At 46.3% G+C, this 14,433-nt stretch overlaps 2 protein-coding genes across 11 annotated transcripts in view; one reads left to right on the top strand and one right to left on the bottom strand.

Moving 5' to 3' along the window:
- Positions 1–3,535, top strand: part of LOC132705393 (uncharacterized protein CG43867) — a 146,114-nt gene extending 142,579 nt beyond the window's left edge. For all 10 annotated transcript variants that reach the window (XM_060675952.1, XM_060675956.1, XM_060675954.1 and 7 more), the window contains 2 exons: positions 321–1,210; positions 2,454–3,535. In XM_060675952.1, coding sequence (XP_060531935.1) covers positions 321–1,210; positions 2,454–2,918 — 1,355 coding nt within the window. In that variant the 3' untranslated portion in view covers positions 2,919–3,535. The remainder of the gene's footprint in view (positions 1–320; positions 1,211–2,453) is intronic.
- A 242-nt stretch (positions 3,536–3,777) lies between these two features.
- The window catches only part of LOC132705392 (cadherin-related tumor suppressor), a 162,367-nt gene continuing 151,711 nt past the window's right edge, over positions 3,778–14,433 (bottom strand). The window contains exons 10-14 of the mRNA XM_060675951.1: positions 12,611–13,848; positions 11,158–12,305; positions 7,929–10,889; positions 5,900–7,813; positions 3,778–4,678 (exon numbers count right to left, since the gene is read on the bottom strand). Of these exons, the coding sequence (XP_060531934.1) occupies positions 4,027–4,678; positions 5,900–7,813; positions 7,929–10,889; positions 11,158–12,305; positions 12,611–13,848 (7,913 nt within the window). The 3' untranslated portion in view covers positions 3,778–4,026. The remainder of the gene's footprint in view (positions 4,679–5,899; positions 7,814–7,928; positions 10,890–11,157; positions 12,306–12,610; positions 13,849–14,433) is intronic.

The raw sequence follows: 14,433 nt of genomic DNA, 5'->3' as shown, positions 1-14,433 counted from the left end.
TATACGCAAGCAAAGACTTTTGCTTGTTTTGTTAGTATTATCTGCCTTAGGAAGATTTAAATTACGAATGGTTCCCTTGTTACTTGTTTACAATTTTTTGTTATAATTTAATGTGTGCCTATGTGGGTGTTTGTAACATTTTTTGTAGTGTAAGTGTGCTGTTTCGAACAATTTCACGGAAAAAAGCATCGATCCGGAATCCGGGTGCGTTTCAGATTACCTCATTATTTATATATATCATTCCAATAAGACCCATTTTGCAGAAAAATAAAAATTCTTTTGGCTAACGTCTTCCGCCATTTCCACCAATGTTTTTTCAGGTGGCCGTGAACTAAAACCATCCAGGATGGAAGTGCTAAGCATCCTGCTGAAAAACCCGCAACACCATTCTCTACCTCACTCGATGCCCGTCCACCTCATGAACGGAACATACCACATTACAAGCTTCGACGGTTCGACGACCATCAAAGAGTTTCAAGACTCGTTGGCTCACGAAATCGGGTGTCGGATGAACAACGGCTTCGCCCTCTTCAGCGACGATCCAATCGAGAAAGATCTGGAACACACGCTGGACCCCCACGCCAAATTATGCGACCTGATATCGAAATGGGAGATAGCGTTGAGGGAGAAAGGTCTAGGAAAGTTCGAAAACAGCAAAGTGATCCGGCTGACGTACAAGAACAGGTTGTGGTGGAAGAACAGCGCGAGGTTGGAGACCGACAAGGAACGCCTCCTTTTGTGCTATCAAGTCAACAAGCAGATAGTAACCGGGCGGTTTCCTTTGAGCCGCGAGCTCGCTCTTGAATTGGCGGCATTGATGGCCCAACTGGACGTCGGGGATTGTTCTTTGGGTTCCAACAAGAACACTCTATCTAGTCAGGGCACTTCGGCAAACATAAAACAAAGTCCAAAGTCTACAATTAACGGCACTCTGAGCCCTCAGGGTTCGATACAGAACAGCGCGACGTTGAGCGCTTTGAACAACGTCCAGGGCATTTTGGCCGCGCATTCCAATCAAGCGCTCAATGCGATCGATAAGTTTTACCCGTACAGGTACAGGGACCAACTGAACACTGACGGTCTCGCAGAACTCCAAGCGAAATTGTTGGCGAAATGGAGGGCCCTCAAAGGCAGGACGCAACTAGATTGCGTAAGGATCTACCTGACGTGCACGAGAAAGTGGCCGTTCTTTGGAGCTACATTGTTTCAGGTGAGCCGCAGATTTTCCTGCGCATGAGCAGGTTGGTTACCAAAATTGTACTTATATTTTATTTTATTGTTTATTGTGTATCAGAAATCACATTTCTGCAACAAGAAATCCGCATCAGACATCACATAAGCCTAAAAAAGACAAAAAAGTAAACTATCATCATGTGATTTCAAATACACAGGTACAAGCTAGTGTTATTTTTACTCATTTCTTAGAAAGACACGGACGGGTCTTTAATATATTTATAATAAGATAAGTAAGACGTTTTTACCCACATTAGTCCAAATTTTTTAAAGCTGTAATAAAGGTATTGTTATAATTTGTTTCAAATTGATTATTGTTATATACAGAGCAAATCTGATCAGGTTTAATGAAGGAAGCGCAGCCTTTAAAATGGACATTAGCAATTAGCAATTTAAATAGCTGAGTGGTAGATCAGATTGCACCCTCTTGAATAAAAATTCGTGTAGTGTGAACCAGCTGCAATTGCTTCACCACCCGCCATAAAACAACTCACGAAACAGCTCTCTAATCTGACATGCAGTTGACATTGGTGTGTTGATCAGAGAGGGCTAGCGATCAAAACACAGTCTCAGAAGACGACTCTCTTAATACTTTCATAAGAAAGGTGAGGCAATTTAAAGGTTTGGTAAATTTAGTGTTACTCGCTCAAGTATGTAGGTATAAAGTATGCCCCAAAATGGAAGACATCTGGAAAAAATATTTAGTATGGTTGTTTGGTATATTTTTTGAATTGCGTCACCAAAAAGAATGCTTACTCTTTCTCAGCATTGACAATGGAAATATAAACCGCTATTTCTGCCATTTCTCTAAACAAAGAGGAAGAAAGGAATGTCGCACCAAGGTAATTAAACCTTTTAGCCACTGTCCAGTTGAGGCTATGAAACGCGTCAATAGAGAGGCCTTGAAAAACCATTGAAGAAAAGTACTCGTCAATATGCGCAAGAAAAAGGGAAAAAATAAAAGGCTAAGCGATTCGTCCTGAAGGACACCTGCGGTGATATCGTACTCTACTTTTACCGGACTTTGGAAAAGTATTGCAATAAAACATGATCTCCCTATTCTGGTGTAAACTCTAAGTTATAATGTCACACCTCCTACAAATTTATTTGCTTCTCGCTTCATAAGAAAAGCAAAATATCTAAACAAATAGCTAATCAAAGAGAACCCAAGGATATTTGCGGCCTCTCGGCTATTCGTAATCTTTCATCGGAATTTTCAGGCGAAAATGAGTCAGCATGAGTCACCGATGATATGGCTCGCCGTCAACGAAGATTCCATCACGGTCCTAGATCTGGCGACGATGCAGCAACGCGTTCGTTATCCGTACACCAACGTACTCACCTTCGGTGGTTGCCAGGAAGACTTCATGCTCGTGGTGACCCAAAACGACCAGCAACCGTCTCAGAAACTTATATTTTCGCTGAGCAAGCCGAAAATCCTCGAGCTCACCCTGCTGATAGCCGACTACATGAATTTACTGATCAACAATCCGGGAACGCCCCTTCTCGGGACACTGAGCAGAGGTACAATGGTGTCGGTTAACCAATCCATCGTTAACCAGTCGATCATCAGTCAAACGCTCGCCAACCAAACGCAGCCCGATATTTTGAAGTCAACGCCTGACCACGGCGTCCAGAGATGCGATTCGAAACGTCGAACTCACATAGATTCAGGTCTGGCGTGATAACGGCCTCGCGAGCTACAACACCCGTTTTATTTTTTTGTTGTGATTTTTTTTGTCCGACAGCTTTTTTCGTGCCAGAGAGATGGATGTGATGCGTGTCTGTGTGTATATATTTCGATGGGACCGTGTAAATATGGCTTGTGTGTTTTGTTTTTCTCTTTCCATCAAACGGTTTTATATTTGTTTTTTTTTGTTGAAAAAATCTTAATTCCACAATTTGCAGCTAATCCTAAATGAACCATTTCTATTATTAAATTGTACGGAGCACCGTCATCAGCGATGAATATTTTGTCCCTCAGTTTTATGTTTTCTCCATTTCGACAGAATCTTTAATTTGATTTGAGCTTCTACACGTTATCACAGTCATACCCCTACGATATGTATTATAGCATGTATAGTTTGTAGGTTAGGTTATTTTATAGACGATTTTTGGCCCGAAAATTGTTTAATACTAGTCCATCATTATATTTTTAAAATTTATTATTCTTAACGAGTGTTGACAATATGATATAGATATGTATGGTTACCATTTTTTTTTGTTTTTCGATTTTGATATTAATTCGTACCTAACGCCATATTATTTTGGATTGTGTTTTTTTACTGTCCCTTGAATATATTTTTACTGAAAAGTGATAAGTTTCAATTGCGCTGGAGAACACGGAAGAAAAATTCGGATTTTAAAAAATATTGTCGCTGCCTGGGTTAGCGGAAAAAGTGAGTACCTATTTTGAAAACTGGTGTCAAAGAAAAGAACAGAGGCGACAAAGCTCAGATATAACATTCTAGACGTGAAATTTGATTCAAAACTGGAAACAAGGTGCATCAGTTTAATGAAACCCGTAACTTCGATTTAATTAATATTTACTTTTTTATTTAAATATTTAACTTCTAGCAGTGACTTTGTAAAAAAAACATTCCATAAAGATATATTTACAAGTCTTCGCAAAATAGGACAACTATAATACAAATTAACGTACATAGAAACAAAATATGGCAAGACGATCGCAGTATATATACCGGGACGTCCTTGATACAAGGACTGCACGCGATCGCTTATTACTTAAACGGCACACACACACCCACACGCACACTTTCCGACCCTAAAAAACTACACGTATTCTTCCGACGGCTTGGGGGCGGAGTTCGCGAGTCGTAGCGACGCTGCCACCCTTCCATTGACCGCATCCGGCAACTCGGCGATATCTTTAAACACTCCCGCTAAACTTTCAAAGTTCGGACCCCAATTGAGGTAATAGTCCCACCCTAAAGCGGTGGCGGTAGGCGATGCCACCCCCGTGCTGTACATCGGCCCCCCGATTTCGTCATCGGACGCCACCAAAGTACTCATCGACCCGCGGTACGACGAATCGAAACCGTCGTAGGACGGGGGCGGAATATTATTACCCTTGTCGCCCGAACTCGTGTCGTTTCGTCGCGACTCGATCTCGTTCTGTTTGTATTTACCGTCACCCGTCAAGCTCGTGTTGTCGTACTCGATTTCCGAACACGTGAAACTGTCGTTTCCGCTTTCGTCGGTCGTCGTCGAACTGTGATGCGTTTCCGGTACCGGACTGTGACGCATATGGTTAAGGTGATTCGTCACGCCGCCGACGCGTGGCGCTTCGCTCGAACTCGATACTGCGTCGAGGGTAGACACAAGGCTAGAGGTCCGAGGACGCGAGTTCAGTCTTTCGATCTCTTCGGCGGTGAGGCCCATCCCGGGGGACGTCGATGTGACAGGCGGTGGTGCGGCGCCCTTCCTGCCGAAGATAAGATATGGAATTTTGTTCTGTAATGTCACAGATATCAGAAGATGAATAGATCTCTCCCCCTACCCTTGCTAAAACCAATGAAATTATGTCCAAAAAAGTCATAAACCACTTTTCATCCCATCATTAATTACTCAACGTTTAATTCAAAAGAGACACAAAAAGTGAAAATTTAATAGACCCGTACTATGTTATATAATTGAAATTGCTATTAAAGTGGCTATTAGAAAGTCCAAAATTATATTATTATTAAGAAAATTGAGAAAAGTAGCATTTTGGGAAACATGGCAATACCTTGTATTTTAAGAAAATATTTTAAATTTGATCATTGACTAAAGAAAAGCATTATTTTCGTAAGAAATAATAGTTATTAAAAAGTTAAAAAAGGTAATAAGCAAGCAACCCAACAATGATGGTTTCAACATAACCCGAATTCCGAAGATGATCGCTAATAAGTTCGATCCATAGATCCATACTCATATATATTGGCGACTTTGTCTTTGAAAGGACTATCGAAATGCAATAAAAGGTAAAGTGTTTTATTAAAAAAAATGTAACTTTGTTTTACCACCCTGTATATAAAGAATTAGGAAAATAAAAAAAGGGCCATTATAATATAAACAACTTTTGTATTTATTTGTAACCCTGTAGGTTTCGAGATAAAGTATGGGCCCCTCTTCAACGGACCACCACCCTGTACAAACTTGGCGTGTGGCGCGCGATGTACATTTTTAAAAAACATCAAATCAAAGGTTGGAAATTTTGGAGCGTCGCGTCAAGTTTGTACGCGGCCAAAAGCACTGAGCAGTCGGACAAATTTATTGCACTGTGGAGGGGATTAAAGAGCACTTTGAACATTGAACATTTTTCTTTGTCCATTTTTCAAGGCAGTATAGGAAAAGACCGCCGAAATTCCAATAGCTAATATATTAAAAGTATGAAGTGAGGTAATAAAGTATTTCTGGTGGTAAAAATATAAAGTAAGGTGATAAAGCATTTCTGGTGGTTCATAATATAACAATGAAGCAGTTTTACTACTTTTAACATAATAGTTATCGCAGTGAAAGCTCCGAAAAGAAGTCTTAATTTGCGCTTGTATGGTCGTACCTGTAGAAGGTCATATATTACGAAACCTCGATAAAACAGGAAAATAATTATTCGTAAACGCAACTTAAAGTACCGATATCGCCCTACTACGCTTAAGACACTGACCTGCTGTTGGAACTTTGACCGCTTAATTGCGACATGACCGGACTGTTCAGACTGCGCTCGCTGTTACTGTGCAGCACGTCCTTTCCGACGCCTCCCGAGCTGGACGTCGTCGCCAGCAGCGCGCTCTGCAATGGTTTACCACTAATGTCATGTAGGGTGAGTATCCTCGGCTGCTGCGCGCTCATCTCGCTGCTCGGGCTCAACCGAGCCAGTGGTGTGCTCTGATGGGGTCTCGCCCCGGGACTAGTCACCGGTAACGTCCTCGGAGGGTACCCGGTAGGATGGTGCGGCGAGTGTCTGTGCTGCGCCTGCGCTTGCCCTACTGCGTGCTTATGATGGTAACCGCCCACGGACGGGGGCGCGGCCTTGTACTTGCGCACCCCACCTTCCCTGAAGCCTTTGTAATGATACACTATATCTATGTCGGAAGGCGCTATCGAGCTAGCGTTCTCCAAATCGTAATGTTCTGGCATATCTGAGTTCATATCGTTGGCCGTATGATCGTGATTGTGTACGGAAGAGGGCGGTAGCGGCAAGTGATGTTCATCCCTTAACGGCGGATTTTTCGTCACGATTTCTCTCTCAATGATGTCCGGCCTTTGGGGTCTCGGCAAGTCACCTTGGATGTCACGCTCCTTGAACTTTTTCGGTAGCAGTTCAGGTCCGACCAACGGGTGGCCGCCTATACCCCGAATAACGTCACCTTCGGAATGGTACGACATGGCGCCGTCCACGCCATGTAGGTTCCGGGATAGCACGTTCTCGTTGACGACGTTCAAACCATTCGCTATATTAGGGACGCCGTTCTGCTTACTTTGAATTGCGGTCGCGCCGCTCGGACCTCCTCCTTTCTCCTTGTACTGTTTCCTCAAACGAAACACGACGAACGACACCAAGATGGCGACTAGGAGAACGATGAAGAAAACAATCACGAGAGTGATACCGATACTCAACGGGTCCTGGATAGCGGCGTTGCCGACGCCTACGGCACCGTTACATTCTTGACTAATCTTGCCGTGAGCGACGGTCTCTGAGAATATAGATCCGGTGCCGTTGAACGGCTGAATCTCACCGTTGACGGTGAAATTCGCGAGGCAACCTTCGAAATAGTCCGGGAATGAAGTGTTGGCGTGGTACGCGCTTCTGGCCGCCCCGCCTATCGACAAGTACGTCAGGTAGGGATCCAAAAAGTCGTGAACACCTGCCGCCTCGAGTTCCTCCCCCAGCAACTGACCATCGAGATTGATTTCGACGGCACGGTCTCGTCCTCTCAAGGTCAAGATATGCCACCTGCCGTCGGTGACGGAGGGATGTGATCCGCTCATGTTTACCGCCGATGACAGTTTGCTCTTGTAGACGACCTTTCCAGCGACTAGTTCCACGGACGTGTAGTACTTGTTACTGCTGGCGTAGAGGAGTAACGCGTTCGACTTCGACGTCCTAAAGTTGATCTTGACAGTTTTGTCGACCAGGGCGGACCTGGGGCGGTCGGCCCACAAGGTGGTACCACCGTAGATGTTATCCAGCAACTGCATCCTACGGTGTTTTTTCGACACGCGAAACTCTATGAAGCCGCCATCGGCAACGGTGATGGGTCGAAGGGCGGAATTGCAATTGGGCGCGATTCGATCGTCAGCACACGCACACGAAGAGCTACTCCAACGGTCGACGCAGGTGCCGGAGCCGCCGCACTGGTCGGAGAAGGACTTGGTGCACGTCAGGGACCGCGAGCATTTTTTTTCCACGCCCTCTGATCTGATTGGTTTGCTCAGGTTCAGCTGCCTGCCGTTGACGGATACGCTGTGGACGCACCCGACAAAGTCGTCCGAATGCACTTGTCCCGGTCGTTCCAAGATCGGATCCGGACTGTCCAGTCCACCGATTATCAGTGGGTGGTTATTGAAATTCAACGTTCTGGAAACGGGGCTAATTATAGTAAACCTTCAAACAATTTATTTTAATTTTAACAATAACTTCACTCATGAAACCAACCTCCCCAGGTGTATCTAAAAAGTAAACGTAAACTCACCCGCTATCCCCTGTATTCTCGGCGTAGCAAGCACCGTCACCAGGTCGGCACTCCTCGCAGATGTCCCCCTGGTCTGTGCATGTACCCACGTTCAGTGATATAACCTTGCCATTTCTCGTCGCCGTGATCTTGTACCAGCTTCCGTCCGCGAGGTTATTAGACCTACCGCCGACGCTAACCGAAGTTACGGCGGTACGGGCGCCACCAAATGAAAAAACCGCCCGCCCTTTTACCAATTCAACCGCCACGAAATCGCTCCTCCCACCCGTTTGCACCCCGTAATTGTAGACCAACAGCGAGTTCTGCTTGGTGGTAGCGAAAACGAAGGATATGTCGTTGGTGGTGGCATCTAGCGGCGGGAACGTCATGTACGAAAGCTCGTTGAAACCGAACGTCGTCTTCTCGCAATGGCGGCCATACCGTCCGTCGGTACAGCTACACTTGTACCCGGGTTTCTGGTTGACGCACAGTCCTCCGTTCAGACAAGGATTAGGACGACAAAAGTCCGCCAAGACTTCGCATCTGTTGCCCCTGTACCCTGACCGACAAAGGCAAAAGTACGACGATCCATCTGGACTCTCCTTGCATGTACCGCCGTTTTGGCACGGATTTTCCGAACACGCGTCACCGCGTTCAGTCTCGCAGTGGCGTCCGTCTCTGCTGTGCGGACAGACGCAGTGATAATCGAATCCCTGTCGTCGGCACTGACCGTTGTTCTTGCACGGATTGGGCATGCATGGATCTTGTCGCTTTCCACACGTGGTACCGCTGAAACCGTCCGCGCAACGGCACCGGTACTCGAGTACTACCGACGGCGAAGTGAACACGATGTTTTGGCTATCCGTGATTTTGGCGTTTCGTTTCACATTTAGAGATTCTGTACAGGTACCGTCGTTAGCGCAGGTGTCGCCCGCGCACGGCGAGTACCCGACGGTGACGGCGCGCGAGTTAAAAAGTGCTGCCAGTGCTTCCCGTTTTTCGCGAAGTGCGTTTTCAGTGTACGACTTGGTTTTGTACGAGATACCGCTTCTCAAAGCCGTAGCTAGTTGGAGACCTTCCGTAGATTCGTGAAGACTGTACAAAACCAAAGTTTCGTCAGCCGCTAGCGACGATTTCAATGTTTCCAGAAAACCAGCGTAGTAGTGCCCTAAGAAATGAGCGGCGGTGAGGTTCGCTACCAAGAGTACCACCGAGTTATCCACGGTGTTGTTATCGAACGGCACAAACTCCACGGTGACGCTCGAGATGACCGGTTTGTGTTTTCCGTCGCTGCCCGATACGGATAAGGAGTACCCCTGACCGGACATGCACTTGGATGTGTGCAAATCGCATCCGGCGGGTATGGACAGTATGTCGGACGACGCGGACTTTTGGATAATCTTGCACTTATAGTCGCCCACCAAGTCGGGATCGTTGGGACGCACGTTGGCGATCATTCCCACAGGAAACTCGCCGTTGAAGGTGTACACCATGACGTGGACCGAACGGGGAGTGGACTCGCTGTCATTCTCGTCAAGGATGTCGATCTTGACCGGGTGCTGCGATTTCATTTTCGGCGTACCGCTATCTTCGATTTCCACCAGGATCTGCAGTTCCGGGTTTACTTCCCTGTCGGCGGGTCTGGTTGTGAAAACTACCCCTGTGTGGCGGTCGACGGTGACGAAGTCCCGATGCTTCCCGCCTACGAGTTTATACGTGAACGGGGCTCCGTTGGGGGGCAGGTCCGGGTCTTTGGCTGATAACGTCATCACTTTGGTACCCGATGGTTCATTTTCCAGTACCTTTCCGACGGGTTGAGGGGGGTCGAATACCGGTCCATTGTCGTTGACGTCGAGCAGGTGGATTTTAACGGTTGCGGTGCCTGTTTGCGGAGGCACGCCGGTATCTATGGCGCCGAGGATAACCGAGTACACCGGTACCGTTTCTCTATCCAGATCTCTTACAGTGATGACGTCGCCTGTGCGGGAATCGACTCTGAAAGCTTGGTCGACGTTGCCTCCGATGATGGAGTAACTGAACTGATTGTTTTGGGATCGGACATCTTTGTCGACGGCTTTGACAGTCGTTACTTTGGTACCGGGCAATGCGGATTCGGAAACTTCCGCTTCGTAGATATTTTGCAAGAATTCTGGTGGATCGTTACCGTCTTGTACAGTAACGATGACTTGCGCCTCGTCTGTGTCGTTTCCTCTGATACCTCCGGCGTTCTTCGCCAGCACAGTCAACACTATTCGACTCTGAGTTTCCCGGTCGAGGTTTCTGGAGACGCTGATTGCTCCCGATTCCGTATTGATGCTGAAGCCACGGTCATTGCTCGATCCGACAAATAAATAGTAAACTTTACCGTCGTCGCCAGAGTCCTGGTCCGTAGCTAAAACGGTACCGATTTTGGTACCGAGCTCCGTCGATTCTGACACTTCGAAGTGGAACGCGGATTGGATGAACTTGGGAAAGTACTCGTTGACGCCGACTATGTGAACCAGGACTTCGGCAGTACCGTACATCGACGAGTCCGGATTCGCTGCCACGACATTGAGGAGGTAGAGGTTTTTGTATTCATAATCGAAGCTGACTTTGGAGGTTATCGTGCCGGTTCTTTGGTCGACGTCAAAGTACTCTTTGTCTGGGCTTTCCGATATAGAGTACAGTATGACAGCGTTTTTGGGTGAATCGATATCAGTCGCCTGGACCTTGAAGACGAAACTGTCCGGGGCGGAATTCTCCGAGAGGAAGGCGTCGTAAGAAGTTTCGTCGAAGTTGGGTGCGTTGTCGTTGATGTCGGTAAGCGTGACGGTCAACATGGCCGTCGATTTGCGAGGTTTGAAGCCTAGGTCCTGTGCGGTAATGTTTAAGTGGTAAGCTTGGATGATGTCGTAGTCCAAGGGTTGGGATATGGTTACCGCGCCGGTCACCATGTCGATGCTGAACTCTTTTCGCTCGTTGCCTGCCGATATTTCGTATCTGGGACCGGAAGATCAGCATTAGAATAGTGTTGATTGAGCTTGAGAGTTTATAAACATTTTTTTTTAAACATTATGTTTAATTAGAACAGAAAATGTTTCGGCTCGTCGTGTTCACAGTTAAAATCAACAGATTTCAAATTTCGGGGTCGTTAATAATAATAAAATTCTACAGTGCGAAATAATTAAAAAAAAAATAGTACTCAATATTCAATCGCTGATAAGTCTTAGATTCTTGTTGGATTTAAACCTAGACTCTATGTACTTACCTTATCATGCCATTCGGGCCTTCATCTTCGTCAGAAGCGCTGACAGTGAGTATCGTCGATCCCAAAGGTTCGTTTTCTGGGACTATCACCTGGTAACTGAGCGCAGTGAACGTGGGACTGTACCTGTTCTCTCCCGTCACTATTATAGTGACTGCAGTCTCGTCCATTTGGATAGGGATGCCTCTATCTGTGGCCCTTATTCTCACATTGTATACGGAGCCGACACGTCGAATATTCTTCTTTAACGACACCCATCCTGTTGACCTATCCACTGCGAATTTATCACTACCGTTTCCTCCCACGATCGAGTACTCTATCTCCGCGTTCACGCCGGCATCCAATTCGTCTTTAGCCACGACTCTGACTAAATGCTGACCTTCGACCGCATGTTCTGGCACGGGTGATAAATACTCCTGCTGTTCGAACTTGGGGGCGTTATTATTAGCGTCTACTACGTTGATGGTGATGGTGCATTCGGACGACATTGGTGGTTTCCCGTTATCAGTCGCCAACACGGTCAAAGCGTATGTGTTCTCAGGCGAAGTTTCTAACTGGGTATGCTTGAACCTAATACTCTGTTTGCTGAAAATTTCTCCTGAGGCAGGATCGACGGTAAACAAATCGGAAGGTTGTTGTAACGAATAACTGATGACGGAGTTCGGTCCTTGTTTGTCCCTATCGGTGGCGATAACCTGCCCTACGAAGACGACGTCTCTCTGCAACTCGGGGAAGTTGAAGCTGTAGTACGAGTGCTCGAATTCTGGTGCGTTGTCGTTCTGATCCTGGATAGTAATGGTGAGGGGTGTCTCGGCACGCCAGGCGCCGTCCACGGCGGCTACTTTTAGCAGGTATTCGTCCTGCTGCTCGCGATCCAAATGACCCGCTACTGTCACGTTGCCTGTGACGCCATCTATTTTGAACTTCTCCCCGGGGTTCTCGGTGAAACTGTAGGTGGCGTTGGCGTTCTCGCCGACGTCTTGATCGGAACTGGTCACTCGGATCACGAACGATCCGATCTCGGAGTTTTCGGTGACGTTGACACTGAAGAGTCTCGTGAATCTTGGAGGGTTATCGTTTTTGTCGACAACCGTTACCAAGACGGTAGCGGTACCTGTCAGCTGAGGTTCACCCAGGTCCACCGCCAATACCTATCGAGTTATTTTTTTATTACCATTGATGTTCACCATTCAGTTCTGTAATGTTAATGGCCTAAATTGTTTTCTGACTTCAAGCTTTTTTATATTATTTATATTTTGATTTTACTCAAGTGATTTTCATTTCAATTAAAAAAACTGGCAATACTCCTATCTCCGTATATTTTAAATGAGTATACTGCTCTGATGTGCTAATTTGGTTTGGTTAAATTTTCTTATTATTTATTTCCTTTTATTATAACTACTTTGTTTCAAAATAAATATAAATGTATAAACCAATGCCAAAACGACAACCTTACCGTCAGCTCGTAGTTCGGGATATCTTCCCGGTCCAGCTTGGTGCTGGTGTATATCTCTCCGCTCGCAGCGTCCATCTCGAAGGCGCCTTCTTTGTCGTCCAAAAGTTTGTATTGGACTTTGCCGTTTTCACCCGAATCGGCATCCGTAGCCGATATCCTTGCGACCAGCAGGGGCGGCGATTCCTCCTCCACGACCGAAGCGTTATAAAGCTGCATCTTCATTACCGGCGCGTTGTCATTGGCGTCCGTCACGTTGATGTTCAGCTGCAGTACGCTTCGCAGCGGCGGTACGTCTGAATCTTGAGCCTCTATCCATACCTCGTATTGCGTCGACGTTTCGTAATCTAATCCCGCGCCAGACACCCGGATTTCACCGGAGTTCCGGTCAATTTTTAACGATTCCCCCACGTTGCCTCCCGCTATCGCGTACTTTATCTCCCCGCCTGGTCCTTTTTTGGGCGACGTCGCCCTGACTTTTGCGAACACTTTCCCCTCCTCAACGTTCTCCGGCAGTACGAACTGGGTACGACCTGTTGAAGTGAACCTGGGGAACGAGTGGTCTTCTTTCAAGTGAACTTTCAGCTCCGCGCTGGTCTTCCTGCTCGGTCGACCGCCATCTTTCGCTTCTATCTCTAAACGGTACGTTCTGGTACTTGACCTTTCAAGATTGGACGACGCTCTGACCACTCCAGTCTCTCGGTTCATGGTGAAGTTGACGGAATGCTCTCCCACTAGGGAGTAGCTTATTTTGCTATTGACACCGACGTCATCGTCGGTCGCCCTTGCACCGAAAACGAACTGGCCCACATTGGTTTTGTCGGAAATGTAAACCTCGTACTTTGAAGAGGAAAACGTGGGCGAATTGTCATTTTCGTCAGTGACGACGATGCTCAAGTTGACAGCGCTAGCTCTGGGTTCCGTGGCGGAGCAATCTTGCGCCATCACCGTAAGTGAATAGAAACCGACTCTCTCCCGGTCTAGTACGGCCCCGGTGGAGATGGTACCGGTGTCTTGATCGATACGGAAATTGTCCACCTTGTCTCCCAGCAAGCTGTAGAGTATTTTGCCGTTCGGACCGATGTCCTTGTCGATGGCTGCCGGTGTTAGTACCGAAGTACCGACTGGGGAGTTTTCCGTTACGCTAGCGACATACTCTTGACGTTTGAATTCGGGACTGTGGTCGTTGACGTCTTGGACTATGATACGGAGAACACCGCTGCCCGTTAGAGGCGGTGAACCTGGAAAAATGAATTTGTTACGCTTAAACTTAAATTTTTCGAACTGGACCCGTATGCAAGTACTCTGCCGTAATAAACGAGAGCATGGGCAGATGAAGAGTATAGAAGAACAGGATTTTACAAAAAAAAAAATGTCGATGCGTATCTTAATTTTTATGCCGCTTCTTTATTTCTCTGCGGTTAATAGGGGGACCTGATGAGCTATAAAATTACCAAAACGTCGTCACTCGGCGGTTATCTCGTTTATTGCGAAAAATTGTGCATAAAAATAAATCAGCCAGTAAAATCGTTGACAAAAAAGGTTCGCATAGCACAGCACGACCGAGAAACCACCTAAATGTATTTGGAATGCGCTTTATTTGCCATAAAAAATGATGATTACGATGATACATTGGAATCGATTGAAAACTTGCAAAGTTTACTAGAAAACATAACAACAGCAATTTGTTATCATCATCATAATACAGGTTAATCTTCATAATAAAGTGGATATATGGGCATCAATAAAAAACTCGTACAAACCCCAGATAGAATTCTAAATTATTATTGTAGTTAAATTTTCCTTGACCTCTGCTCAAAATTTAA

This window comes from Cylas formicarius, unplaced genomic scaffold (assembly GCF_029955315.1).
Source record: "Cylas formicarius isolate icCylForm1 unplaced genomic scaffold, icCylForm1.1 PGA_scaffold_7__23_contigs__length_41026272, whole genome shotgun sequence".
NCBI classification, from domain to species: domain Eukaryota; kingdom Metazoa; phylum Arthropoda; class Insecta; order Coleoptera; family Brentidae; genus Cylas; species Cylas formicarius.
The sequence above is the reverse complement of the archived record's forward strand: the minus strand, read 5'-3'. Positions and strand labels throughout refer to the sequence as shown.